This window comes from Prionailurus bengalensis, chromosome A3 (genome assembly GCF_016509475.1).
Source record: "Prionailurus bengalensis isolate Pbe53 chromosome A3, Fcat_Pben_1.1_paternal_pri, whole genome shotgun sequence".
In the NCBI taxonomy this organism is placed as follows: Eukaryota; Metazoa; Chordata; class Mammalia; order Carnivora; family Felidae; genus Prionailurus; species Prionailurus bengalensis.
Genome location: NC_057354.1, coordinates 79,967,790 through 79,994,029, shown reverse-complemented (window position 1 = coordinate 79,994,029; position 26,240 = coordinate 79,967,790). Strand labels below are relative to the sequence as shown.

At 39.9% G+C, this 26,240-nt stretch overlaps 1 protein-coding gene across 1 annotated transcript; it reads left to right on the top strand.

The window, feature by feature from the left end:
* The first annotated feature begins 434 nt into the window (after positions 1-434).
* On the top strand, positions 435-15,566 carry CCT4 (chaperonin containing TCP1 subunit 4). Its single transcript, XM_043603473.1, has 14 exons — positions 435-759; positions 3,449-3,501; positions 4,276-4,365; positions 5,258-5,366; positions 6,473-6,615; positions 8,263-8,384; positions 9,070-9,202; positions 10,436-10,575; positions 12,342-12,438; positions 12,522-12,632; positions 12,724-12,854; positions 12,988-13,222; positions 14,647-14,760; positions 14,996-15,566. Exons 1-14 carry the CDS (start codon positions 633-635, stop codon positions 15,008-15,010), a joined length of 1,620 nt encoding a protein of 539 aa, XP_043459408.1. The 5' UTR covers positions 435-632; the 3' UTR covers positions 15,011-15,566.
* Positions 15,567-26,240: the final 10,674 nt, after the last annotated feature.

The window sequence follows — 26,240 nt, the reverse complement described above, 5'->3', positions numbered from 1 at the left end:
TAATGACGGTACACTTAATCTCTACCACTCAATATAAATCAATAGGAGACAACACTTCAAGCATATGAAAACAGATACCCATTCTAAATCTCTCTCTTCCGACTCTATCTCAAAATGAACAAAACCGAATATTCATTTATTTCAAAATGAATAAAATACAAGACTAAGCGACCCAGCAAAAAAGGGCTCAGTCCCGCCCTTTCAGGAGTAACCAGGGAGACCACAACACCTCGCAGACGCTTCTAGTTTGAGTTAACGGAAGGGACCTTACAGGCGAGCACAGAGCCACCGGCGACGTGGGTGCCCAACACCTGCCTTTAAAATCACGGGATGATCGGTCGGCCTCGCAAGGGTCCTCCCCCACCATGCCTCCACCCCCAGGGCCCGGGGCCAACACTCCTTGTAAACCCCCAGCTCCCTGCCGCAGCTGCCTCAACAGGCGCGCGGCGGGCAGCCTGCTACGTCACGTCGGCGCCGCGCCACTTGGCAGGCCCCCTTCTCCACGTCCTCCCCCTCTCGCCGCTTTCTGGAAGGTTCGTGAAGGCGGTGGGCGCGTTCCGTTAGTCTGCGGCCGTCCGGAATCCGGCTCCATCCGTCCTCCCCAAGCCCACGCAGACCCAGCCGACCTTGCCATGCCGGAGAACGTGGCTCCCCGGAGCGGGGCGCCCGCCGGGGCTGCGGGCGGCCGCAACAAAAGCGCCTATCAGGACCGTGACAAGCCGGCCCAGATCCGCTTCAGCAACATCTCCGCGGCCAAAGGTATCGCTCCCAGGGTCTGACCTGCGGCCGTGCGGGGTCGAGTTCTGTCTGCACTGTCATTCTGATCTTGGGTTGCCAAGGCACATTTTCTGTTCCTTGAGATGATCTCGTCTTTCCAGTGATAGATGGAAAGATCCCTCTTTGGAGGGATCTGTGCTGTTTTTTGCCGGTAATTCCCAGTGCCTAGTATGGAGACCTTTGGACTGGCCCCATTCTGGGTCTCAGACGCCCATAAGTTTTCATCCTCGGTCGCTCATCACACTCCAGTAGAAAGCAGCCGAGGCCCGCACGTGCGGCTGCAGTCCTTTGGGATCTGACACAAGAGCCCTGTCGCTTATCTGCTTATTGGTTCCATTGGTAGAATGTTGTTTGCATAATCCATTTTAGTTTTCTTGCCCTTGTAAAAGTACCATTTAAGTAAGCTCTTGGCGTAACTAATGAAACGAATTGAGAACTTAGTGCTTATATTGGGGCGGGGACCTTTGTATTGCGCTGTGGGAAAGACTTATCCGTCCTGTTTGGGAATATGGAAAGATCTAGGCTGTGCTTTTATGTTCTCCCTGTATGTGCAACGAAACACAAACAAGTCTAGAAACATGGACAGTTTGTTGGTGTTTCGTTTTATAGACTATTTTGGTGTATGGTAGAAATGAAGACCTGAGTTACAATTCTCTCGGTGGCTTTGTGACCTTCGACCTCTAGCCAGGGTTTTCTCACCCGTAAAATTGAGGCTTTTTTTTTTAGAATTGTGAGAATTAAGAATAGTCGAGTTGAGATAGAAGAATCTGTAAGGAAAAATGAGAACAAAGGCTTAGAGATGTTACCCAATGTGTATTGAATATTGAAACACAGTGAGCATTCCATCACGGCATAAAGTGCATGAAGAAGCGAGAGGTGAGATTGGAAGGGTAAAATGGGGCCAATCTCGAAGGGTCGGTGAGAAGAGGCCACATGAATTATCTGTGAACCTGACCTTGAAGAGAACTCAGAACAGAGTACTAGTCTTTCCAAGTCAGACAAAACTCAACAAATTTGATCGAGGAAAGTTGCTTTAGTTAGGTGCATTTTCGGTTTAATTCAGGGAGCCAGTTTTTTATTTAGATGTTATCCAAAAAATGCCCCCCCACCCACCCAGATTGGTTGATAGTGTGAAAAAAAAAGTCTAGTATTATTCAGCATGAGTCATTTAACAGACTGTACTGTGTGCCACACAGTATGTTAAACATCTGACAGTTTTGGAAATGTAAGCAGTCTAAAAAAAATCTTTTATTTTTTGGATAATGTGTGTGTTATCTGACTTTTCGCAGGTGAATGTCAGAGCCTTTTTTTTTTTTTTGCCTTTGTAAACACCCCCAGCGTGGGGCTTGAACCCGCTACTCTGAGATGAAAGTCACATAGTCTCCATACGGAGCCAGCCAGGTGTCCTGAATGTGAGGGCATTCTTAAAGTGAATTGGTCTGCTTCTAGAATCATGGCCATGTGGGTACACTACAGTAGCCTGAAAGCATAATATTGACTGGATAATTAGGAACAGCAGCCTAAAATTACAAAATAAAATTTTAAATTATAGCAAATATTTTCTCTAAAGATCTTTATCATTCACATAATAAAGGAGGAAGTATTATGCTGGTTGTGGCGTATACAATGATTAGGTCACAATCTCAGCCTTGTGTATATGGGGTGAGGTGGTATGTGAGGAAGGGGAAGGCCTAATTATTTGTCTTAGGCTTGTCAAAGAAAAGGGGATTTGACTTGACTGTTCATCACATCTAGTTTTTCTTAGAAAATAGTAAATGGACTCTTAAAACAAACATTCTTAGGGACAAATAATAAGTAACTTTGGAACAGTAGACTGTATATCCAGACATATTTCAAGTATCCACTTTTTTTTTTAAACGTTTATTTATTTTTGAGACAGAGACAGAGCATGAACGGGGGAGGGTCAGAGAGAGGGAGACACAGAATCCGAAACAGGCTCCAGGCTCTGAGCTGTCAGCACAGAGTCCGATGCGGGGCTCGAACTCACGGACCGTGAGATCATGACCTGAGCCGAAGTCGGCCGCTTAACCGACTGAGCCACCCAGGCGCCCCAGATATATTTCATAATGTATTGATGATGACTGAAAGCTGGGGTTTTTGTTTGGGTTAAGATTTGGGCTCTTTGTTTGTTTTGGTTTATTTGGTGGCAGGGTTGGAAGGTGTCCAAAGGGTATTTTACTGTAGGCCATATATATATACTGGCGTCACGTTAGCGGACAAAACTCTTTGCCCTCAGAAATTACTGTCTATAGGTAGGAGAGACAGAATAGACAAATAAATGGAATTATATAGCATATTAGGAAGTCTTAAGGAATGGAGAAAATACAGTCTTCATTCAGACTACATTGTACTTATTTTGGTATTTAGAGAAAGATTAGGTAAATCCTTAAAATGTGTTCTGCCATAGGTAGGGCACAAAGTTATTTACAGGGACTTGTACCAACAAAAGGTGAAATGTCATACAATTAAAGGAATTACTGTTTCCAGTAGATTATTATCAGACAATGAATTTTCTTTAGTGGACACAGTATAAACAGTTGTATACCATATCCTAATAAGGACAGAATGATCATTTGAAAGGAGAAATACTTCGTGGGTTTTTTTGTTTCATTTTGTTTTAAGAGCCTTGATTTCTTCCTTCCGTTTACAGCTGTTGCTGATGCTATTAGAACAAGCCTTGGACCTAAAGGAATGGATAAAATGGTAAAAACTTGAACTGTTTGTTACATATTGAGTGCTATTGTCCACACTGCAAAATCTCAATAGAGGGTTAGGATGTGCTGCTTAAAAAATAAAAAGTATTAGAAAGGTACTTTGAAAGTTTAGAAGAATAAAAGATTGCTTTGGAATGAGTAGGACTTAACTATAATTCATATTTTATTTGACGCTTTTAACATTGAAAGCGTGTCCGCCAGAGTAGTTCTCTGTCGTTTTGTTACATGGAAAGTACAGTAAGGCAATAGCTATGAGCGCTTGAGTTCAGTGTTTTCTTATTGGTAAATAACTGTGACCCTCTATGGGTCTGTAGAATTTCACTTGTTCTTCCAGCAAGAGAATACAGCTAAGTTGAGAATACCAAGAAATAAGTTACTATTTCAACTGTGAGAAGTGTGTACATTATGTTCTTGATGCTATCTTTTTTGGAGATCCATAGTGTCATTTGTTACTATGGATATGAACCCAGGAATAATAGTAATTATATCCAGTGTCTAGATTCCTTCACTTCGAACAAACAAAAATAGCTAGAGTAAAGCCAAGTATTGCACTTGTAAAGTTAAGCTGTTGCTGTATATTCTTAAATCAGTATACTAACATAAGGGAAGAGAATTTAAAATTAAGCACAGTTGTAAGCTCTGCAAACATAAATTAACTTCTCTACTAAGAAGTTTTAAAGTTAGAGCTTTAGGGTGTCATAGTGCTGGGTAAAGAAAACAAAATTTTTGAAGTACAGTGTTTTCAAAAAACAAAACTTTACAGATTCAAGATGGAAAAGGCGATGTGACCATTACAAATGATGGTGCCACCATTCTGAAACAAATGCAGGTGTTACATCCAGCAGCCAGAATGGTAAGTATAATTTTAGATGAGTGGGTTTTTTAAGTGTATTGCTTGATATTTATAAAGAGTTAAATTTGTTTCTTTGATCCCATTGTATTTAAGCATTGTGAATTTACTTTGTTTAGGTTAAGCAGGCATGTTTTTAGGATGCATTGTGTGCCTAGCATTGTGCTCTTCAGTGCAAGGTTGTAATAAAACATGAATCTCCTTGTCCACAGGAGTGTGCCAGGTAGTTGAGGAAAAAGGAGATAAAAACATGAAATGCCGTGAATTATTAGCTCAGTGGGTGTTAGTTGGAAGGGAGCAATGTAATCTTGATTGTGTGCAAAATAAATCACATGTCTAAACTTTACACTGGTGTTTATTAGAAATAATTACCAATTCAGCTAAGTGTGATGATGATTCCAGTGTCAAGTGAGAAAAGAAATTTCATCAAAAAGTTACGTTTAATTATGTAAAGTTGACTTTTGAAGTGAATCAGATTCTACTTACACAGAGTCATTTCAGATGAGCTTCCAGAGGACTCCAAACTGACACTTGTGCCATCTAGAATGCTGCATTTTTTTTAGCTTCCAACTCTACAACATTATTTATGCTTTCTGACAGGAACTTTTTTAATAGCTGGGGAGAAAAAATTTACAACCCATAGTCTGAACCAGAAATCATAATACAGCTTCTTATAGAGAGTATACCTAAGCAGAATTTTTTGTGTCACAAATATATCAATCATTTTAAAATGAAACCCAAGAAGTCAAAAATTTTGTTGAATCTTAGAGTGTTGATAACAGTAGTCAACTTGTTTGTGACACTGATCAGAAAGCCATTCGTTTTATATTTCAGTTAGATGTTATTGGGTCCTCACATTTCTCATTGAGCAACTTAGCATGTTCTGTTTCCTTAGCTGGTGGAGCTATCTAAGGCGCAAGATATAGAAGCAGGAGATGGCACCACATCGGTGGTCATCATTGCTGGCTCTCTCTTAGATTCCTGTACCAAGCTTCTTCAGAAAGGTAGGTAGGACTTGGGACATGTTTTATTCCTAAATAAAGGCCAAAAAATACTAAGTAATAGGAGATATGATAGTTGATTTGGAATAACGAATCTTATTATTAGGAATTTTTAGGTTAAATTTTGCTTGGTTTATCATATGAATAAGATTTTTTTTTTCTTTTTTCTTATTTTTTTTTTTTAAACCAAGCTTTATTTTGAATGAAACTTGATAGAATTTTGCTTTTCTAAAATAAGCTGTGGTGGTGTTATTAATCTTAGGCTCTAAATGAGAATGGTGATTTGGGAGAGATTGTATAGGTTCTTCTACTGATAAATAGTGCTTAATCATAGTAGTGACTCTCCAGTCACTTATTCTACTTAGAATTGTGATGTTTTGAAAAGTATATAATTTGGCTTCAGTCTTAAAGTATCATGAGTGCAGCATTGATCTGTTCCAAATTAAATGGAAATAAATTATTAGCCATAATAGCAGCTAAGTTGTTCAGACTATTTTGTTTATAACTGAAGCCTCAGTTTATTTTTTTTTTTAATTTTTTTTTTTGTTTGTTTATTTATTTTTGAGAGACAGAGCACAAGCAGGGGAGGAGCAGAGAGAGAGAGGGAGACAGAATCTGAAACAGGCTCCAGGCTCTGAGCTGTCAGCACAGAGCCCGACGTGAGGCTCGAACTCCTAAGCCGTGAGGCCATGACCTGAGCCGAAGTCAGATGCTTAACTGACTGAGCCACTCAGGCGCCCCATGAAGCCTCAGTTTCGATAATTTAAAAAATATGTCTGCTTTGGGGCGCCTCGGTGGCTCTGTCAGTTAAGCATCCAACTCTTGATTTCAACTCATGTCATGATCTCATGGTTTGTGAGATCAAGCCCCACATCAGGCTCTGCTGATAGCATGGAGCCTGCTTGGGATTCTCTCTTGCTCTCTCTGCCCCTCCCCTGCTTACACGTGCTCTTGTGCTCTCTTTATCTCTCTTCACTCTCTCTCAAAATAAACTTTCAAAAAATTTTTTAAATTATGACTGCTTTGAAATTATGAGTGGAAAGTTTCTGTTTTTAACATGTGCCATATATGTAGTTCATGTGTTATAATAACGAAATTTTAACAAACAGGGATTCATCCGACCATCATTTCTGAGTCATTCCAGAAGGCTTTGGAAAAGGGTATTGAAATCTTGACTGACATGTCTAGACCTGTGGAACTGAGTGACAGAGAAACTTTATTAAATAGTGCTACCACTTCATTGAACTCAAAGGTGAGTCCAGTACTAAGGGATCATTGCAAAATCACATTTTAAAGTTTAAGAATTGCAACTCTTACATTGTGATTTTTGATGTTAAACAGTTCATAAATGTTAGGTCTGGAGTGTCTAGATAACTGAAGTAATTTGTACAACTAAATTAGTTAAAGTCAAATTTCCTCCTTCAAAGCTTTCAAATAAATTGTATCCCCATTTTACATATGGGGAAATAGATGTAGTGAAGTTAAGTAACTAACCCAAGACCTATCAGTAAGAGGTAGGTTGAGGGGCACCTGAATGGCTCAGTCAGGTAAGTGTCCGAGTTCAGCTTTGGTCATGATTGTTGAGTTTGAGCCCCCAAATCAGGCTCTCTGCTGTCAGCACAGAGCCTGTTTTGGATCCTCTGTCCTCCTCTGTTTCTGCACCTCCCCCGCTCATGCTCTCTCTCCTAAATAAGTAAAAAATAAGGGGTGAGTTGAGATTGGAACCCAGGACAGGTTTGCCCATCCATAGTCCCTCTTAACTAATAATCAATGCTGCTTTTTTTAGTTTTCAAATTTAAAGCATTGATTTTTTTTTTAATTTTTTTTTTTTTTCCAACGTTTATTTATTTTTGGGACAGAGAGAGACAGAGTATGAACGGGGAGGGGCAGAGAGAGAGGGAGACACAGAATCAGAAACAGGCTCCAGGCTCTGAGCCATCAGCCCAGAGCCCGACGCGGGGCTCGAACTCACGGACCGCGAGATCGTGACCTGGCTGAAGTCGGACGCTTAACTGACTGCACCACCCAGGCGCCCCATTTTTTTTTAATTTTTTTAATGTTTGTTTATTTTTGACAGACAGAGCATGAGTGGGGGAGGGGCAGAGAGAGGGAGACACAGAATCCAAAGTAGGCTTCAGGCTCTGAGCTGTCAGCACAGAGCCCTATGCGGGGCTCGAACTTACAGACCGTGAGATCATGATCTGAGCTGAAGTCAGACGCTCAACCAACTGAGCCACCCAGGCGCCCCAAGCATTTATTTTTTTTCTAAGAATTTCTTGTGCATTTAATGTTAATTGTTTTCTGTCACATTCTCTTCATCCCTCCTGTGTTTTCCCCTTTTTTTCATCAGCTTTATATCAATACATTCATTTTATTTCAATGTTTGTTATATGGGGAGCTAGTGTTAGTCACATACATGATACTGTTAAATGTCCATAGTTGTAACACAGAATAGTGTGGTTACAGACATTGGTCATAGAGTCTAGAATACTTGGATTTAGTGCTGGGTTCATCACTAAACTAAGCTGTGTGACTCTTCAAATTTCCTCATCTGAAGATTGAATGAGTATATAAATGATAAGGGCTAAGATCATTTTAGATAAGAATTGTCTGCATAAAGTTAACTTGGTTTTTGGATTTCCTATAGAATTATTAGTAATTCAGACAGTCTGTTTACTAAATTAATAAAACAGGAAAGCAAGCAGACATTTTGTGCCCTTGGTGACTGACAACATGAGTGGACAAGACAGTTTGTATGGAATGTTGTCTTCATGTTCCCACTCTTCCTTTGCAACCCAAGAAAAGTGGTTAAGATTACTTCTTGAATATCTTTGTCATTAAAGAACTAGGATTTTTTTCTGTTGTGAACTTGATTTTATTATTATTTTTTTAATTCTAGGTTGTCTCTCAGTATTCAAGTCTGCTTTCTCCAATGAGTGTAAATGCAGTGATGAAAGTGATTGACCCAGCCACCGCTACTAGTGTGGATCTGAGAGACATTAAAATAGTTAAGAAACTTGGGTAAGCATGTCTGATTTTAACTTTAGTAAAAATAAGGGGTACCTCAGTGACTCACTTGGTTAAGCATCTGTCTCTTGATTTCGACTCAGATCATGATCTCATGGTTCATGAGTTCAAGCCTATGTTGAGGACATCAGCATAGAGCCTGGTTGGGATTCTCCTGTCTCCCTCTCTCTCTGCTCCTCCCTCAGTTGCTTTCAAAAATAAATAAGCTTTTTAAAGAAAAATTAATTTTAAGAACTTGTATTAATATGGGAATCTCAAGAGTTTGTTTATATCCTTTTACGATGGCAAGGCAGTAGTGTGATCAGAGTTCAGGAATAGGGCACTAATAAATGATTCCTGTTTTATTCGACTGATGATTTTTAATCTGTTAGTGATCTATTTTTTTAATAGTTATTTCTCCCAGATTTTATTTGGCTCACTGTATTTTTTTTTAATGTTTGTTTATTTTGAGAGAGGGAGTGGGGGAGAGGCAGAGAGAAAATCCCAGGCAAGCTCCATGTTCAGCGTGGAGCCTGACATGGGTCCTCGATCTCATGACTGTGAAATCATGACCTGATACCACATCAAGAGTCCGTCGCTCAACCAACTGAGCCACCCAGGCGTGCCCTGATTGGCAATCTGTTAAACTTAACAGATTTCCACCTGTTAACTGTCGTTTTCTTGTTTTCTTTTCTCTTAGTGGGACAATTGATGACTGTGAGCTGGTAGAAGGGCTGGTACTTACTCAAAAGGTGGCAAATTCTGGCATAACCAGAGTTGAAAAGGCTAAGATTGGGCTTATTCAGTTTTGCTTATCTGCTCCCAAAACTGATGTAAGTAAGAGCCAAATGCAATTGGTTCCTTGTTCACGTGTTTCGACTTTTTAATAGCTCAGATTTTTGTTTGTTAATACAAAAACAGAAAATACACTAGTAATAAAAACCATAGGTTTCAAAAGAATTTGTGAGATTGAGGGTGCCTGGGTGGCTCAATCGATTAAGCATCCAACTTCAGCTCAGGTCAAGATCTTGCGGTTCTTGAGTTTGAGCCCTGAATCAGGCTTTGCTATCAGCGCAGAGCCCATTTTGGATCCTCTGTTTCTCCCCCACTCTCCTTCTCTCACAAAAATAAAATACTAAAAAAAAAAAAAGAATTAGTGAAATTGAGACAAAAGTAGAAATTGTTGATGACAGACATGACAAATCTGTAGCTTCAATTGACTGTCATTGAACTAAGCGTTGACTTCATAGATAAGGCAAATAGCAATAGAGGCTATGTATGAAATAGGTTATGGAAAAGTTACAGTGTAAGTAGAATTTCTAAATTCTTTCTAGGTTTCTGAGAAACCTCCACCCACCCTATAGCAACAGACAGATCTTTTGTCCTACATTAGCACAAATGAAACTAAACCACGTTACTGTTTATACTCTAAAGAAATGTTTTTAAAGGTGTTTTCATATCTTTTAGTCATAAGTGCTATTTCCAAAAGTGGGTGGTTGAGCTTGTCACTTCGCTCAGGTTTGTTTTCTTTACAGTGTATTGCATTACACATTTTTAGTCCTGTGTTTCCCAAAAGTTTAACCCATAGAAAAATCAATTTTGTTTTATACACCACTGATTAACAAGATTTGTCCCTGGTACCTCCTTACAGCATGCCAGTTTTGTTTGTGTTTGTTTGTTTTAACAAGCCATAGAGTTAAAAGGACGCAACTGAAATTATTTCAGGAATGCATATATCTGTATGAAGAAAATTGACATATTCAGGAAATAGGATAATCATTTCACAGTTACCAAAAATGTACTTGCAAAAAATATAAGACAGCAAGGTGTATAGATAAAAGTTAAAGACCTGAGTTAATGTTGGTTAATGACCTGAGTTAATGTTGGTCTTCCTAGGTCTTTTCTGGGGTGACAGTATGATATCTTACTTGGTATGATTTGGGTTGAATATACATGATACATGATATTTGCATTAAAAGTTTGTCTTTCTCACTAAAAAAAAATTAAAGGCAAAAAAAAAGCTCTTATAAGGCAATTTATTAATATGTTATTCTTTTTTTCAACAGATGGATAATCAAATAGTAGTTTCTGACTATGTCCAGATGGACCGAGTGCTGCGAGAGGAGAGAGCCTATATTCTAAATTTAGTGAAGCAAATTAAAAAAACAGGATGTAATGTCCTTCTCATACAGAAGTCTATTCTGAGGTGTGGGGCTATTTCTTTTGTTCACTTTTTTATTTTTTTAATGTTTATTTTTGAGAGAAAGTGTGTGAGAAGGAGAGGTGCAGAGACAGAGGATCCAAAGCAGGCTCCATGCTGATGGCAGCACAAGGTGGGGGCTCAGACTCACAAACCATGAGATCATGACCTGAGCTGAAGTCCAGGACTCAAAACGACTGAGCAACCCAGGCGACCCTCTCTTGTTCACTTTTTAATGACATTTATTTTTGATCCCTTATAGCAATTGTTTAAGAAACATTTCAAAGTGAGTAAACCACTGGAAATCTAGGATGAAACTGCATTGGTGGGACAGCACTGTATTCTGATCATTCTCTAAAGTAGGTTCTCTTCCCATTGTGATGATTTAAATATGTGGGATATACAGTTGACCCTTGAACAACTTAGGTTTGAATTGTGTGGGTCCACGTATATATGGATTTTTTTTTTTTTTTTATTACAGTGCTGTCAGGTGTATTTTCCTGTTGGCTTTTTAAAGTTTAAGTAATCTTGGGCACCTGGGTGGCTCAGTCGGTTAGGCATCCGACTTCAGCTCAGGTCATGATCTCACAGTTCGTGGGTTTGAGCCCCGTGTCTAGCTCTGACAGCTCAGAGCCTGGAGCCACCTTTGGATTCTGTGTCTCATTCTCTGCCCCTTCCTTGCTTGTGCTCTTTCTCTCTCAAAAATAAACAAACAGCCTGGAGCCACCTTTGGATTCTGTGTCTCATTCTCTGCCCCTTCCTTGCTTGTGCTCTTTCTCTCTCAAAAATAAACAAACATTTAAAAAAAATTTTTTTTTTAATTAAAGTTTCATTTAAGTAATCTCTACACCCGATGTGGGGCTCAAACTCATGACCCTGAGATCAAGAGTTGCATGTTCTTCTGACTGAGCCAGGCAGGCACCTCTCCTCATTGTTTTCTTAACATTTTCTTTCCTCTATTTTTATCATAAGAATAGGGGTGCCTGGATGGCTTAGTCAATTTGGCATCGGACTCTTGATTTCAGCCTGGGTTGTGAGCTTACAGTTCGTGGGTTTGAGCTCCACATCGGGCTCTGTGCTAACAGGGCAGAGCCTGCTTAGGATTCTCTCTCTTCTCTTTATCCCTCTCCTTGCTTGCACGCGCTCTCTCTCTCTCAGATATTTAAAAAGAATACAACATATGCTACGTGTAACATGCAAAATATTGATTAAGTGTTTATGTTATCCATAAGGCTCTGATCTTTGGGTTATAAGTAGTTAAGTTTTGGGGAAGTCAGGGCATCTGGGTGGCTCATTCAGTTGAGTGTCTGACTCTTGATTTTGGCTCAGGTCATGATTCCAGGGTTGTGAGATCAAGCCCTGCATCAGGCTCTGCGCTGAGTGTGGAGCCTGCTTGAGGTTGTCCCTCCCTCCCTCTACCTGCCCCCCCTCCCCTTCTCCTGTGTGCTCTCTCTAAAAAAGGGCAGGAGGAGTCAAAAGTTGTATGCAAATTTTGGGGGGTGTCTGGGCAGCTTAGTCGATTAAGTGTCCAACTCTTGCTATCAACTCAGGTCATGATCTCATAGTTCATTAGTTTGAGCCCTGCATCATGCTCCATGCTGACAGTGCAGAGTCTGCTTGGTATTCTCCCTGCCCCTACACAGTACCCCCCCCCACCCCAATAAATAAATAAGCTTTAAAAAATCTTTTTAAAAAATGACAAAAAGCAGTTGAATGGCAAAGTGGTTTTTATTTTAATCTAGCATTGATATAATCCCTGATTTGTATTTCAGAGATGCTCTTAGTGATCTTGCATTACATTTCCTGAACAAAATGAAGATTATGGTGGTTAAGGATATTGAAAGAGAAGACATTGAATTCATTTGTAAGGTAAAATATTCCTAGCATCTGTGTGAAAATACTGTCTTAATCAAATGTTGTCTTAATTTGTGGATTTGATATTTTTTTCCCAGACAATTGGAACCAAGCCAGTTGCTCATATTGACCAGTTCACTGCCGACATGCTGGGATCAGCTGAGTTAGCTGAGGAGGTCAATTTAAATGGTTCTGGCAAACTGCTCAAGGTAACAGTATTATAATAAAGCTTTTTATCTATCTGGATTTTTTGTTTTCACCCTTATTTCAAATACCTAATTTGGAGTTTGTTTACTAAAGATTACAGGCTGTGCAAGCCCTGGAAAAACAGTTACAATTGTTGTTCGTGGCTCTAACAAATTGGTGATTGAAGAAGCTGAGCGTTCCATTCATGATGCTCTATGTGTTATTCGCTGTTTAGTGAAGAAGAGGTAATAGAAGTTACTGAGTAATATTTTGAGCGTTAAATTTCTTTACTTTGACTTTTTAAGGTATAAATAGTAAGTTATTAAGAATAACTTTCTGTTGGATAAAATAAGCTAAAAATGTATTTGTGAATTTCAGAGCTCTTATTGCAGGAGGTGGTGCTCCAGAGATAGAATTGGCCCTACGGTTAACTGAATATTCACGAACATTGAGTGGCATGGAATCCTACTGCGTTCGTGCTTTTGCAGATGCTATGGAAGTCATTCCATCTACACTAGCTGAAAATGCTGGCTTGAATCCCATTTCTACAGTAACAGAACTAAGAAACCGCCATGCCCAAGGAGAAAAAACTACTGGCATTAATGTCCGAAAGGTAATAATTTAGTCTCTTAATTATTGCAGAAAATGTTGATTAAAATGTTAAAAGCTTCATAATCATCTACTGAATGAAAAGCATTCTAATGAAAAGTAATCTTGGATTTTGGGGCACCTGGCTGGCTTAGAAGAGAACGTGACTCTTGATCTCTGAATCGTAAGTTTGAGCCCCACATTGGGTGTAGAGATTACTTTTTAAAAAAATAATCTTGGATTTAAGTATGAGATCTGCATGTTAATTAATTTAGGCCATTGAGTAAGAATGAAGATGATGCCTTAACTGAAAAGTATCAATTATTTGGTACTTATGGATTGTGTGACTGTTAGTGAATTAATTGGCCTGTGTTTCACTTTCCTCAGTTGTAAAAACAAAGACAGTTAATAGTTTCTTCAAAAGCCTGTTGTGAAGATTGAATGTATTACCAACTAGAAAGCTTTTACTAAATTGCCTAGCATAAACACTATGTAAATGTTAACCATTGCTGCCGTTGTGGCCAGCAGCCAAGTATGGTTGTATAGGGTAAATACAACAGTAATAATTTCCCTTTTTATATTAATGTCTCCTTTTATTGAAGAGACAAATTAATATATAATGGAAAAACAACTGTGAAGATCCAAGGTAATATTTTCGGAATGATACAAAACTCCAAGGGAGGGCACTGCCTGGTTAGGGGAAACTTCATGAAGACACAACTTTGATTGGTAGGGAATGAGATTTTAGGTGGAAAAGCAAATGGTTTACAGGTGAAAGGGACCAGGAAGTGACTCATTTTGTCTTGTGGGTTATATGTTGGTGATACACTGGAATTTAACTTTGGGAAGCTTAGATAAGAGCTAGAATATGCCTTTGAGTATTGGGGCAGGTATGTGGGAGGGGGGTTGTTTTCCAATAGTTGGGAGCTACTAATTTTTTTTTTTTTTTTTAAATCAAGAAGCTAAGATGATGTAAAAGTATTTTAAGGGGGAAAGACTGGAGGCACGGTGGCCTGCTATGGCCATTGTAAATTAATGCAGTAATCCTGAGAGAAAGGGGACCGAGATAGTGGCAATAACAATTTAAAAGTAGGGTTTAAGAGAGATGTAAAGGAAGAGCAGACCAGATTTGGCCAGATTAGGATTAGGATTCAGGGATGGTTTAAGCATTAAAGATCTTACAGTTTTTAATTAGTATGATTAATTTTTGCCCAGATAATAGGAGTTATTTTGGGATTAGGATTGGGGGGATCTAGCATTAATTTAGTTTTTCCAAGTTTTAGTTAAATACAACCTACAATACAGAGAAGAGCTTAGTAGGGAATATTTTACTTTTGACTAGGGCAAGGGAAAATGAGGTTTAAAAGGCCTTATTAAGTCAAACTTGTAACAGTGTAGTTGGTGATGTAAGTAATAAGTACACTAAAAGCAATCTGTGCTATTTGGCAGGGTGGTATTTCCAACATTTTGGAGGAATTGGTTGTCCAGCCTCTGTTGGTTTCAGTCAGTGCACTGACTCTAGCAACTGAAACTGTCCGGAGCATTCTGAAAATTGATGATGTGGTAAGTATAAATAGATTGTGGATTTCCCTATAAGGTCAAAAAGGCATATTTTTAAAAGAGTTTTGGGAGGGGAGCAGGGTGGTAAATGATACTTTGTTGGTCCTCAGGTGGTAACAGTTCATACTTTTACAGTCTTTTCTCACTTGTAAAAATAGGAGTGATTTGGTAATTGCCCTAAACCAGTGTTAAAATTTTATCATTACAAGTTGTGGAACTCAGGTTTTTTTCTTGTCAGGTAAACACTCGGTAATCAAGTAACACTGGCCAACTGGCACCATCACAGCCACTAACAGTGTGTCTGGAGTGGAAGATCTCCTTGCTGTTTGGAAGATTGTTTTCCTCTACAAATTCCCAGGCCTGGTCTTCCAGTTGGCACTTGCTTGAAATTGTATTGACATAATTGAATTAAAGTATTAAATGTTTGGTTTCAAAAGGCAGATTAATTTATCGTCCCTTCTACCCCCAACAGTCTTACTTCTGATATTCTTGGCCTGTATAAGAAGAGAAAATGAATTCACATTCACTTATGGATTCGTTTAGGTCTCAATCCTGGGTACTTGAAGTTTGTTTGTTTTAAACAAGTATTGAGAATTTTAAATGGCCCAGTATGCTCATCACCCTGATAAATCCCCATTTACACAAAAATATCAAAGCCCTGTATATGCTGTTTTAAAAGATAACAGTGTAAGAAGATACAAAGTGAAAAATGAAAAGTCCCTTTAGCCTATCCTAATCCCTTCCTCCAAGAATATAACCATTATTGTGAAAATTGGGATTCCTTTTACAAATAAAACTATATGCATATATGTATCAAATCTTATTTATACATAGGGGTTCATAATGTCATTTCTTCAGTGGTTTACAATATCTTTATTGCCTCTGTCCTGATCCAAGCATCATCTCTTGCCATGAGCCATGTAAAATCTCCAAATTAAATTAGTTTCTGTCCTTGCTTTGGCTTTCTTCCAGTTAGTGTGTTCACTCTAGTGATTTTTAAAACATTCATAAGTTTTCGTCACTTCGTCTACCTTTGGATAAAGGCCAGACCTTTGATGTGGACCATAAATTGCGCCTACACAATCTGGTACCACTTGGCCCACCATCTCCTGTGTTGTATTTCATAAGGATTATTATGAAAACAGCTGGGGCCCTCCATATTTGTGGAGAAGTAATTGCAGCCAACCAGTCTGAAGTATGTTTTACATCTGGTAACTCATTTAGTAACTAATTTGATAAATGGTAAGTCTTAGTTAAGTCAAAAAATTTCTCTAATCCAGGGTTGCCTGAGTGGCTCAGTCAGTTAAGTGTTCCACTTCAGCTCAGGTCATGATCTCGCAGTTCGTGGGTTTGAGCCCTGCATCGGGCTCTGTGCTGACAGTTCCAAACCTGGAGCTCACCTCGGATTCTGTCTTCCCTTCCTTTCTGCCCCTTACCCCCTCACTCTGTCTTCTGTCCCTCTCTCAAAAATAAACATTTAGGGGCGCCTGGATGGCGCAGTCGGTTAAGCGTCCGACTTCAGCCAGGTTACGATCTCGCGGTCCGTGAGTTCGAGCCCCGCGTCGGGCTCTGGGCTGATGGCTCAGAGCCTGGAGCCTGTTTCCGATTCTGTGTCTCCCTCTCTCTCTGCCCCTCGCCCGTTCATGCTCTGTCTCTCTCTGTCCCAAAAATAAATAAACGTTGAAAAAAAAAATTAAAAAAAAAATAAACATTTAAAAAATTTTAAAAACACTTTTTCTTTAATCCAAATGACTTATATTTGAACTTTTTTTTTTTCAATTTTTTAAAATTTATTTATTTTTGAGAGACAGAGCATGAGCAGGGGAGGGGCAGAGAGAGGGAGACACAGAATCCAAAGCAGGCTCCAGGCTCTGAGCCATCAGCAGAGTCTAACGCAGGGCTCACACTCACAAATCAGGAGATCATGACCTAGGCCAAAGTCAGACACTTAACCGACTGAGCCATCCAGGCACCCCAACTTTTATTTATTTATTTATTTATACACACCATTATGTATTGATATATAAATTTGTAAGTATTGAGAGTCCCCCCTACCCTTTCTAGTCCGTCCTTTTCGTTTCTTTTTTTCTTTCCTTTCTTGCTGGCTAGGACCTAGAGTACAAATGCAGAAAGGAAATGATCACAGTGGGTGTGAGAGCCAGCCTCTGAGGTAGCACCCAATAATTACTGCCTTCTAGTATTCACAATCTTGTGTAACCCCCACCATCTCCCACATTGTACCAGGGTTTAACGATAGCATATGATCAATAAGCATGGAACAGAAGTGACAGGTCACTTCCAGGATTAGATTATAAAATACCGTGGCTTCTGCCTTGGACACTCTGGTTTTTGCTCTCCTAAATTACTTGATCTGAGAGGAACAGGTTGCTATGTTATGGAGAAGCTTTATGGACACAGGCTTTCAGCCAATAGCTAGCAAGGAACTAGGGCCTGTCAACCATTACATGAGTGAGCTTGGAAGCAGATTCTCCAGTCTCAATAGAGCCTTGAGATAATTGTATCCCTGATCAACAACTTGACACCCTTGCAAGAAACCCTGAGCGCGAACCATTCAGCCAAATTTCTCAAATTTCTGACTCTTAGAAACTAGGTGATGTAAAAATGTTTATTGTTTTAGGGTAGTACATTACACAGCATGACAAATAACTAATACAGTGGGCATCTTTGTTTTATCCATCTTTTCACCATCAAATATAATTGCTATTTTATTTTTGTTTTATTTTTTGTTAGATTCCTTTAGTTAAGAAAATTTCCTTTTATTCCTAATTTCTTTAGAGTTTCATTTTAAACATATATAGATGTTGGGGCACCTGGGTGGCTCAGCTGGTTAAGCATCTAACTCTTGGTTTCAGCTCAGGTCATGATCAGTGGTGGCTTAACGGACTGAGCCACCCAGGAGCCCTCTCCCCCCCCCGTATTAACATCGCAGACTTCAACTTAGCATTTATTACAACAAATGTTATAAAGTTCAAACACATTTTTGCTATTTCACTATTGAGTTGCATACAGACCAAATAAACTTTACATAATGACAGACATTTCCATCTATGACTGAAGACACTTGAGCCTTCTACATTGATCTCAGGGCCTACACAGGTGATTTTAAAGTTATCAAGATTATCCTCAGCTTTAAGTCTCCTTAGTCTCTGGCTCTGCTCCTCGTTCTTCCTGTGCTGATGTGGCTGTGGGAACAGCAATGGCTGCAGGAATTAAAATAGCTGTAGCAGCTGCAGCCATAGCCTCTTCCTTCTGTTTTTTTCCTACTTGTTTTGCTCCTTTTATCCTTTTGTGGTTCTTGTCCTTTTTTTCTTTCTTTCGCTTTCTTTTTTTTCTTTCTATACCCTTCTTTGGAATTCCTTGCCAGTGATGGGTCCGATGGTAGGCTTTTAGTCTTTTTGATCCGTAACAAAGGTGACGTGCTTAGACAGGGTGACTAAGACTGGACAGGGAATGGAGGTGCTTGGGGTTTTTAGCTACTGGTTCAGGAGACTGAGCCAAATGGGGGTAAGGACTTGAGGTCTGCAGAGCTGGAGACCACCAGGAGATGGAATGCTGTTCCCAGGTAGATTGGCTCAGGGAAGACCTTTTCCTATGCTTTGTTACCAATGCAAAGTCTCGTGGTGACTTCTTTGAGAGGTGAAGAATGGGAGCCCCTGTGCTTTGGGCGGACATAGTGATGCCCTTTTTTAAGATGTGGAGAAGAAGGGTATCTCCTGTGCTTTAGAGGAGACCATTCTTGGGAATGTTGAATACTGATGTGGGGTAGGAGAAGGGGGTGCTTCCCTTGGTAGTGTTATGAAGACCAGCACCTCTGAGGAGGAGGAGAGAGAGAAGGAAAATGGATTCCTTTACTGGGTGATGAGGAGGGACTTCCTCTACTTCAAGGAAACCCTCTTCCCCTTTTGCTTTCGTGGTGAGAAAGGCCTTCCTCGAAGTTACCTACCTCACCATTTCTCAAATGGGACCTCTTCAGTAAGTAACTCATTATTTTCTGAAGAGGAGGAACAGAGTCAGATGAAGACTGCTGGTTTTGTCATCTGGTTTGGTGTCTCTACTGCACAGAATCTGCAGCAGCCGTTTCGCCACGGTTACGGTGTTTAGATTCAGAAAATTTTACTTTTCTCCACTTCGGGGCTGGCGAGAGGGCCTCTTTGCTTATTACCTTTATATTTTGTCACTTTACCTAAAGTTCTCCTTGGAGATACAGAAACACGAGTTTTTCTGATATAGGCTGGCTGCTGGGGTGTTGGAGAATGATGAATTTTTGGTGGTGGAGTTGCTGGAGGTGTTGGCCGGTGTCTTCACGTTGGAGGGCTTGCTGAAGGATATAACCTACAAGTTTTTGAGAGACCTGGATGCTCTCTTGGGAGGCTTCTTTCTGATTGGACAAGACAAAGTGGACAATGAGCTACTCCTAGACAAGGATGCTGATGAATCCTTTTTTGTGTCTCACTGGAGAGCTTTCCCTTCTAAGCCTTGGTGGAGTTCTTCAAGGAAATAGATTGCCACCTCCTCAGGCATGGCGGTCTTCTAGATGAATATAATCGTGATGGGATCTGTGCACCCTCTAGGTGGAGTATGAGGAGAGTGAGATCTTGGTCAAGTCGTCTTTTTTTCCTTTTCCTTTCCTCCCCCACCCCTCTGAAAAGTTTCATAGGCTCTGGTACAGGTTTCGGCAGGGGAACTTTAGGATGTCACCAGTAGAAGTGGTGACTTGTACTGAAGGTTCTTTTTATTGTTCCTAAAGGTTCTGAGAGTGCTGGAGTTTTCTATTTTCCTGGAGCAAGGAAGGACTCTTGGTCCTTGGCTCTTGGTTCTGATGGGGAGATTGAACATGACTACACGTTATCTCATGACTGGGCAGGATTGTCTTCTAGGGAAAGGAGACATGGATTAGAGTCTTTCTGGGTTTCAAGAAGCATTCTCTCCCTTTTCTCTCTGCTGCTTTTTCTTTTTTTTTAATTTTTTATGTTTATTTTGGAGAGAGAGAGAGAGAGAGTGTGTGTGTGCGCGCGCGTGCACGCGCATGAGTTAGGGAAGGGCAGAGAGAGAGGGAAACACAGAATCCAAAGCAGGCTCCAGGCTCTGAGCTGTCAGCACAGAGCCCAATGTGGGGCTGGAACTTGTGAACTGTGAGATCGTGACCTGAGCTGAAGTAGAGTGCCTAACCGACTGAGCCACCCAGGCGTCCCTCAGCTGCTTTTTCTTCCTTATCTCTTATCTTTGTTTTCATCTTGCTCTCTTATCTTTGTTTTCATCTTGCTTTTTCATAGATGCCTGTTTTTCATTCTGTCTCTTTTATTTCTTCTTTAGGTCTGGGAAAGCAGATGGTCTTGTAGGATGATGGGCCACAGTTCTCCCATAAACTTAACTCTCTAGCACTTTATTTTCCATTCAAAAGCTCCATCAGGTTGATTTTCATAATTCTGGGTTCTGGATTCTCCAAATATACCCAAGGGAGTTGGGCCAGAGCCACAATGGGATGCTCACTCTGCTATAACCTAATAAAGTGACGGTACTATGTACTTCAGGTGCAAGGAATATCTTCCATTTTGGTTCAGTACTTCACTTCCAATCGATTGGCTCAACTCAATTACAACATTCTCATCAAACCCAAGGATTTCTTTTACTCATTTTGTTCTCCAAGCCTTTGTAACTTCCAAATTTATTTTGCTCATATCTGCCAATTTTTCTAGGCATATTGCACATTTCAGCTACTTTAGTAGCTTCTGTTTGTTGCTGAAGCAAAGATCTTACTTTGCACTTGTTCTGCAGAATTGCAGGGTCATGTTGTTCTGACACCACTCCCCTATTCCAAAGTGCACCAGGCTAGATCTTTTTGAAGTTATTTTATATACTTAATATATAATTTTTATTTATTTAGTGTATATTTTAATTGGTTTAAAGCCACTTAATATATTAATATAATTATATATTAACTTACAGTAACATATTTTTATGGTAACAATTTTAATTTTTTTTAAAAAACAATTCGTTTAAAGTTTATTTATTTTGAGAAACAGCATCAGCAGGGGAGGGGCAGAGAGAGAGATTGAGAATTTCAAGCAGGCTGCATACTGTCAGTGCAGAGCCCAATGTTGGGGCTCAAACCCAAAAACCATGAGATCATGATCTGAGCCAAAATCAAGATTTGGATGTTTAACCGACTGAGGCACCCAGGTGCCCCTAATTTTTTTAAGATTGTATTTTTAAGTAATCTACACCCATCTATCTCTATACCCAATGTGGAGTTCAAACTTACAACCCAGAGATCAAGAGTTGCATGCTCTACTGACTAAGCCAGCCAAGTGCCCCTATGAATTGGTCTTTTAAACTTAAAGTGATGGAGAAAATGCTAATAATGCAGAAAAACTTAAAAGTCTGTGGTGACTGCAGCTATTACATTGTGATTAGCCCAAACAAAATTAAGGAAAATTCTTCCAGTATTAGAAAAGTATTTAATCTACTTCAGCAAAGAAGTTCTCACAACCAACATTCATTTTGGAACTACACTGTTGATCAATTGCAACTGTAGGTAGGCTACAGATAGAAGAGTTAGATATATAGAAGAGTTAAATATATGGCACAAAAACAGACACTCAGATCAATGGAACAGAATAAAGAACCCAGGAATGGACACACAATGTATGGCCAACTAATCTTTGACAAAGCAGGAAAGAATATCCAATGCAATAAAGACAGTCTCTTCAGCAGGTGGTGCTGGGAAAACTGGACAGCGACATGCAGAAAAATGAACCTGGACCACTTTCTTACACTATACACGAAAATAAACTCAAAACGGATGAAAGACCTGAACGTAAGACAGGAAGCCATCAAAATCCTTGACGAGAAAGCACGTGAAACCTCTTTGACCTTTGCCTCAGCAACTTCTTACTCAACACGTCTCCAGAGGCAAGGGAAACAAAAGCAAAAATGATCTATTGGGACCTCATTAAATAAAAAATCTTCTGCACAGCTAAGGAAACAATCAGCAAAACTAAAAGGCAACGGACGGAATGGGAGCAGATATTTGCAAACGACCTATCAGATAAAGGGTTAGTATCCAAAATCTGTTAAAAACTTATCAAACACCCAAAAACCAAATAATCCAGGGAAGAAATGGGCAAAAGACATGAATAGACACATCTCCAAAGAAGACATCCAGATGGCCAACAGACACATGAAAAAATGCTCAACATCACTCATCAGGGAAATACAAATCAAGACCGCAATGAGATACCACCTCACACCTGTCAGAATCGCTAACATTAACAACTTAGGCAAGAACAGATGTTGACAAGGATGCGGGGAGACGGGATACCTTTTGCACTGCTGGTGGGAATGCAAACTGGTGCAGCCACTCTGGAAAACAGTACAGAGGTTCCTCAATTAAAAATAGAACTACCCTATAACCCAGCAATTGCACTACTAGGTATTTATCCAAGGGATACAGGTGTGCTGTTTCGAAGGGGTACATGCACCCCAATGTTTATAGCAGCACTGTAGACAATAACCAAAGTATGGAAAGAGCCCAAATGTCCATCAATGGATGAATGGATAAAGAAGATGTGGTGTATACACACACACACACACACACACACACACACACACACACACACACACACAATGGAGTATTACACAACAATCAAAAAGAATGAAATCTTGCCATTTGCAACTACGTGGATAGAACTGGAGGGTATTATGCTAAGTGAAATTAGTCAGAGAAAGATAAATATCACATGAATTCACTCATATGAGGACTTTAGGATACAAAACAGATGAACACAAGGGAAGGGAAGCAAAAAGAATATAAAAACAGGGAGGGGAACAAAACATAAGAGACTCTTGAATATGGAGAACAAACAGAGGGTTACTGGAGGGGTTGTGGGAGGGGGCATGGGCTAAATGGGTAAGGGGCATTATGGAATCTACTCCTGAAATCATTGTTGCACTATATGATAACTAACTTGAATGTAAATTTAAAAATGCTAATAATAATAAATAAAAAGAATTCAATATGAAAAAAAATGAAAGTAATATTAAAGAGTATAGTGTATTTTATTTAGAAGTTATGGGCTACAACCCTTTATACAGGCATACCTTGGAGATATTGGGGGTTTGGTTCCAGACCACTGCAAAAAGCAAATATTAAAATAAAATGAAGCGGGGCGCCTGGGTGGCTCAGTCGGTTGAGCGTCCGACTTCAACTCAGGTCACGATCTCACGGTCCGTGAGTTCGAGCCCCGCGTCGGGCTCTGGGCTGATGGCTCAGAGCCTGGAGCCTGCTTCTGATTCTGTGTCTCCCTCTCTCTCTGTCCCTCCCCCATTCATGCTCTGTCTCTCTCTGTCTCAAAAATAAATAAAAACGTTAAAAAATTTTTTAATAAAATAAAATAAAGCAAGTCATATGAATTTTTTGGTTTCCTACCTAGTACATATAAAAGTTTTATTTAAATAAATAAATAAAAGTTATATTTACACCATACTGTAGTCTATTAAGTATGCAATAGCATTATGTCTTTTAAAAAGTATATACCTTATTAAAAAATACTTTATTGCTAAAAAATGCTAACCGTCATCTGAGGTTTCATGGAGTTATAATCACTGATCACAGATCACCATAACAAATATAATAGTTTTAAAAGTTTGACATATTGTGAGAACTACCAAAATGTGACACATAGAGATAGGAAGTGAGCAAATGCTGTTGGAAGATGGCTGACAGACTTGCTCAATGCAGGACTGTAATTTATAAAAGTTGTAAAACACACACACACACACACACACACACACACACACACACACACACTCATTCACTTACTCACCTTCCCCCAGACAGGTAGTCATTAACCATTTATCAGCATTCCACTCCTGACAGCTTGGAGCCAGCCAAGGCACTTAACGATTCTCCAAAGTGTTCAATCCCAAAACATGCACTTTCCAGGGAGCTCTAGCCAATGATTGAGATGGCAGGACTAGTGGGGTCTGGTCATTTCTGACCATTGTAGAACTCTTCCATGAACAATCTTTATGCTGGAGCTCTCTTTTTATCTGGCTAAGACTTTCTCAGCATTACACTGCAGTTTTAAACTCCTCCTACATAATTATTCTCCTTTCCTGCTCTTTCCTAAAGTATCAGATTGCATCTTGGCCTATCAGATTGTATCTTGGCCTGAAGACTTTTCCTACTCCTTCTTTTATCTTTCATAGGAATTTTCCCAGTAAATAAATCTCTTGCATTTCTAACTCCTTTTTGGTGTCTGCTTCTTGTAAGAACCAAACTAGGAGAGAAAAAAAAGAAACAACCCAAGTAACCATCAACAGGTAAATGGATAAACTTTAAAAAGTGAAAAAGAGGGGTTCCTGGATGATTAAGATGGTTGGGGGTCTGACTGTTGAATGATTTCAGCTCAGGTCATGATCTCATGGTTTGGGGGATCAAGCCCCAAGTCAGGCTCTGCGCTGACAGCGAGGAGCCTGCTTGGGATTCTCTCTCCCTCTCTCTCTCCCTCTGTCCCTCTCCTGCTCATGCTCTCTCTCTCAAAATAAACATTTAGGAAAAAAAGAAAAGCATACAAATTATTTTAAAAAAACAAAAAACAACCCCTAAAAAGTGAAAAAAGACAATGCTAATAGTGCAGATTAAATTTAAGAATATTCCTTATCTGTAACTATTACATTATGGACAGCACAAAAAAATTTAAAAATGAAAATACTTCCAGTATTGGAAAACTATTGTCTCTTTCAGTAAAAAATACTATTCAGCACTTTAAAAGGAACAGACTGCTCACATACACAACATGAATGAATTTAAAAAGAAATTAGTATGCTGAGCAAAAACTCTGAAAGCCCAAAAGAGTACATACTTTATGATTCCATTTATATGAAGTTCTAGAACAGTCAAGGGGATGGAATGGACAATAGGCTGGGAAGGGGCACAAGAGAGCTTTCTGGGATGATGGAAATGTTCTATATCTTAATAGGGGTATGATTTCATGAGTGTATGCATTTGTCAAAATTCATCCAACTATGCATTAAGATCTATTCTCTTCACTAGGTATGTTACCTCTCAATACAAAAGTATGAAAGTTCTTCCTGTGATGATGTAAGATTTGTTATTCTTGTAGATCTGTCTGTCCATTTCTGCTCTATATACTTTGCAGCTATATCATTAGATATCTTCAAATTTAGAATATTGTTGGTGAGTGGAAACTTTTCCGCTCTTCTACTTAGCTACATGATAGTGTCCTCCACACTCATTCCTTCTATTATATTCTAATCTTCCACTTGCCGTGCTTCGGTATGGAGTCTTGTCTTGCTGTTTGGGGTCAGGCTTACACCAAATCCCGAAAGGGGCACCTGTGGCCATAGAACCATCTGCATGCGAATGACTAGAAGTCCCTATTCTGGTCACTTGGGGCGTCCATACCTTATGAGCTTCTAGCTCAGGCTTCCACTCAGAATCCAGCCAGCATCTGTTCCAGTGTGCAAAGCAAGTCTTCGCCAAAACAAAGAACAGCCTGAAGGAGGTGGGAAAGTGGGGGATTTTGCAGGTGCTTACACTCCAGCCCCATCAACAAGAAAGGCTTGGTAAAAAAGGGTTCAGGGGCACTGGCTCAGTAAGGAGAGCCTGCCACTCTTGATCTTGGGGTCATGAGTTCAAGCCCCACGATGGGTGTAAAGCTTGGTAGAAAGAAAGAAAGAAAAAGAAAGAAAGGAAGGAAGGAGGAAAGAAAGAAAAAGGAAGGAATGAAGGAAAGAAAGATTAAAAAACAGGGCTCAGACCTTAGAGATACGTAGGTTCTAGATATCACTATACCTTAACTTCATGGTGGCTATAGCTGGTTGTAGGGCTGGGGCTGAGGGAGGCTGAAGGATAGGAGGTGAGGGTAGGAGCAGCCTCAGACTGAGGTAGTAGGGACTTAGACTTCAACACACCTGCTATGTTAAGGCTAGGCCTCTCTTACAGCCACCTGACGTAGAGGGAAGTCACCATTCGAAATGCCCAAATACCAAGTGGGAGCTGTTGATGGGGTGTGTTTGTGGTTAGTGTTCGGCGTTTGCACCCTTCAACCCCACCACGATGAAGGGGATGGAACCAACCAGCGAACACCTGGTTCCTACACCTACACTACCACTCACTGTTGGGTGGGCCAGGCCCCACCCAACTCTGGACTTTTATTGGTCAGACCAAGAAAAAAACCCATGTGATAACTAGAAGCCTCCTTCGGATTGGTTGATTGTTGCTAGCGCTCAAGTCAATCAAAGTAGAACATACCTCAGTCCTTCCCAGGCTCTGGCTCCCAGGGGAGCCATGTTAGATTAACAGATGCAAACCTTGCCTCTGTTCTGAGATTGCCACACAATAACATCTTCTGCTTTCCCCTTCAGACGCCGTCTCCTCCTAAAGTGTTATTTCAATGAATGAAAATGCGCTTTTTTTTTTCCCTACAAAACGAGCT

Bases quoted from the DNA above. Each gene is read 5' to 3' on its own strand.
- CCT4 (XM_043603473.1), top strand. From the start codon at position 633: ATGCCGGAGAACGTGGCTCCCCGGAGCGGGGCGCCCGCCGGGGCTGCG. The intron at 9,203-10,435 runs GTAAGTAAGAGC...TTTTTTCAACAG, and splicing joins TATCTGCTCCCAAAACTGAT to ATGGATAATCAAATAGTAGT. The intron at 12,855-12,987 runs GTAATAGAAGTT...TGTGAATTTCAG, and splicing joins CGCTGTTTAGTGAAGAAGAG to AGCTCTTATTGCAGGAGGTG.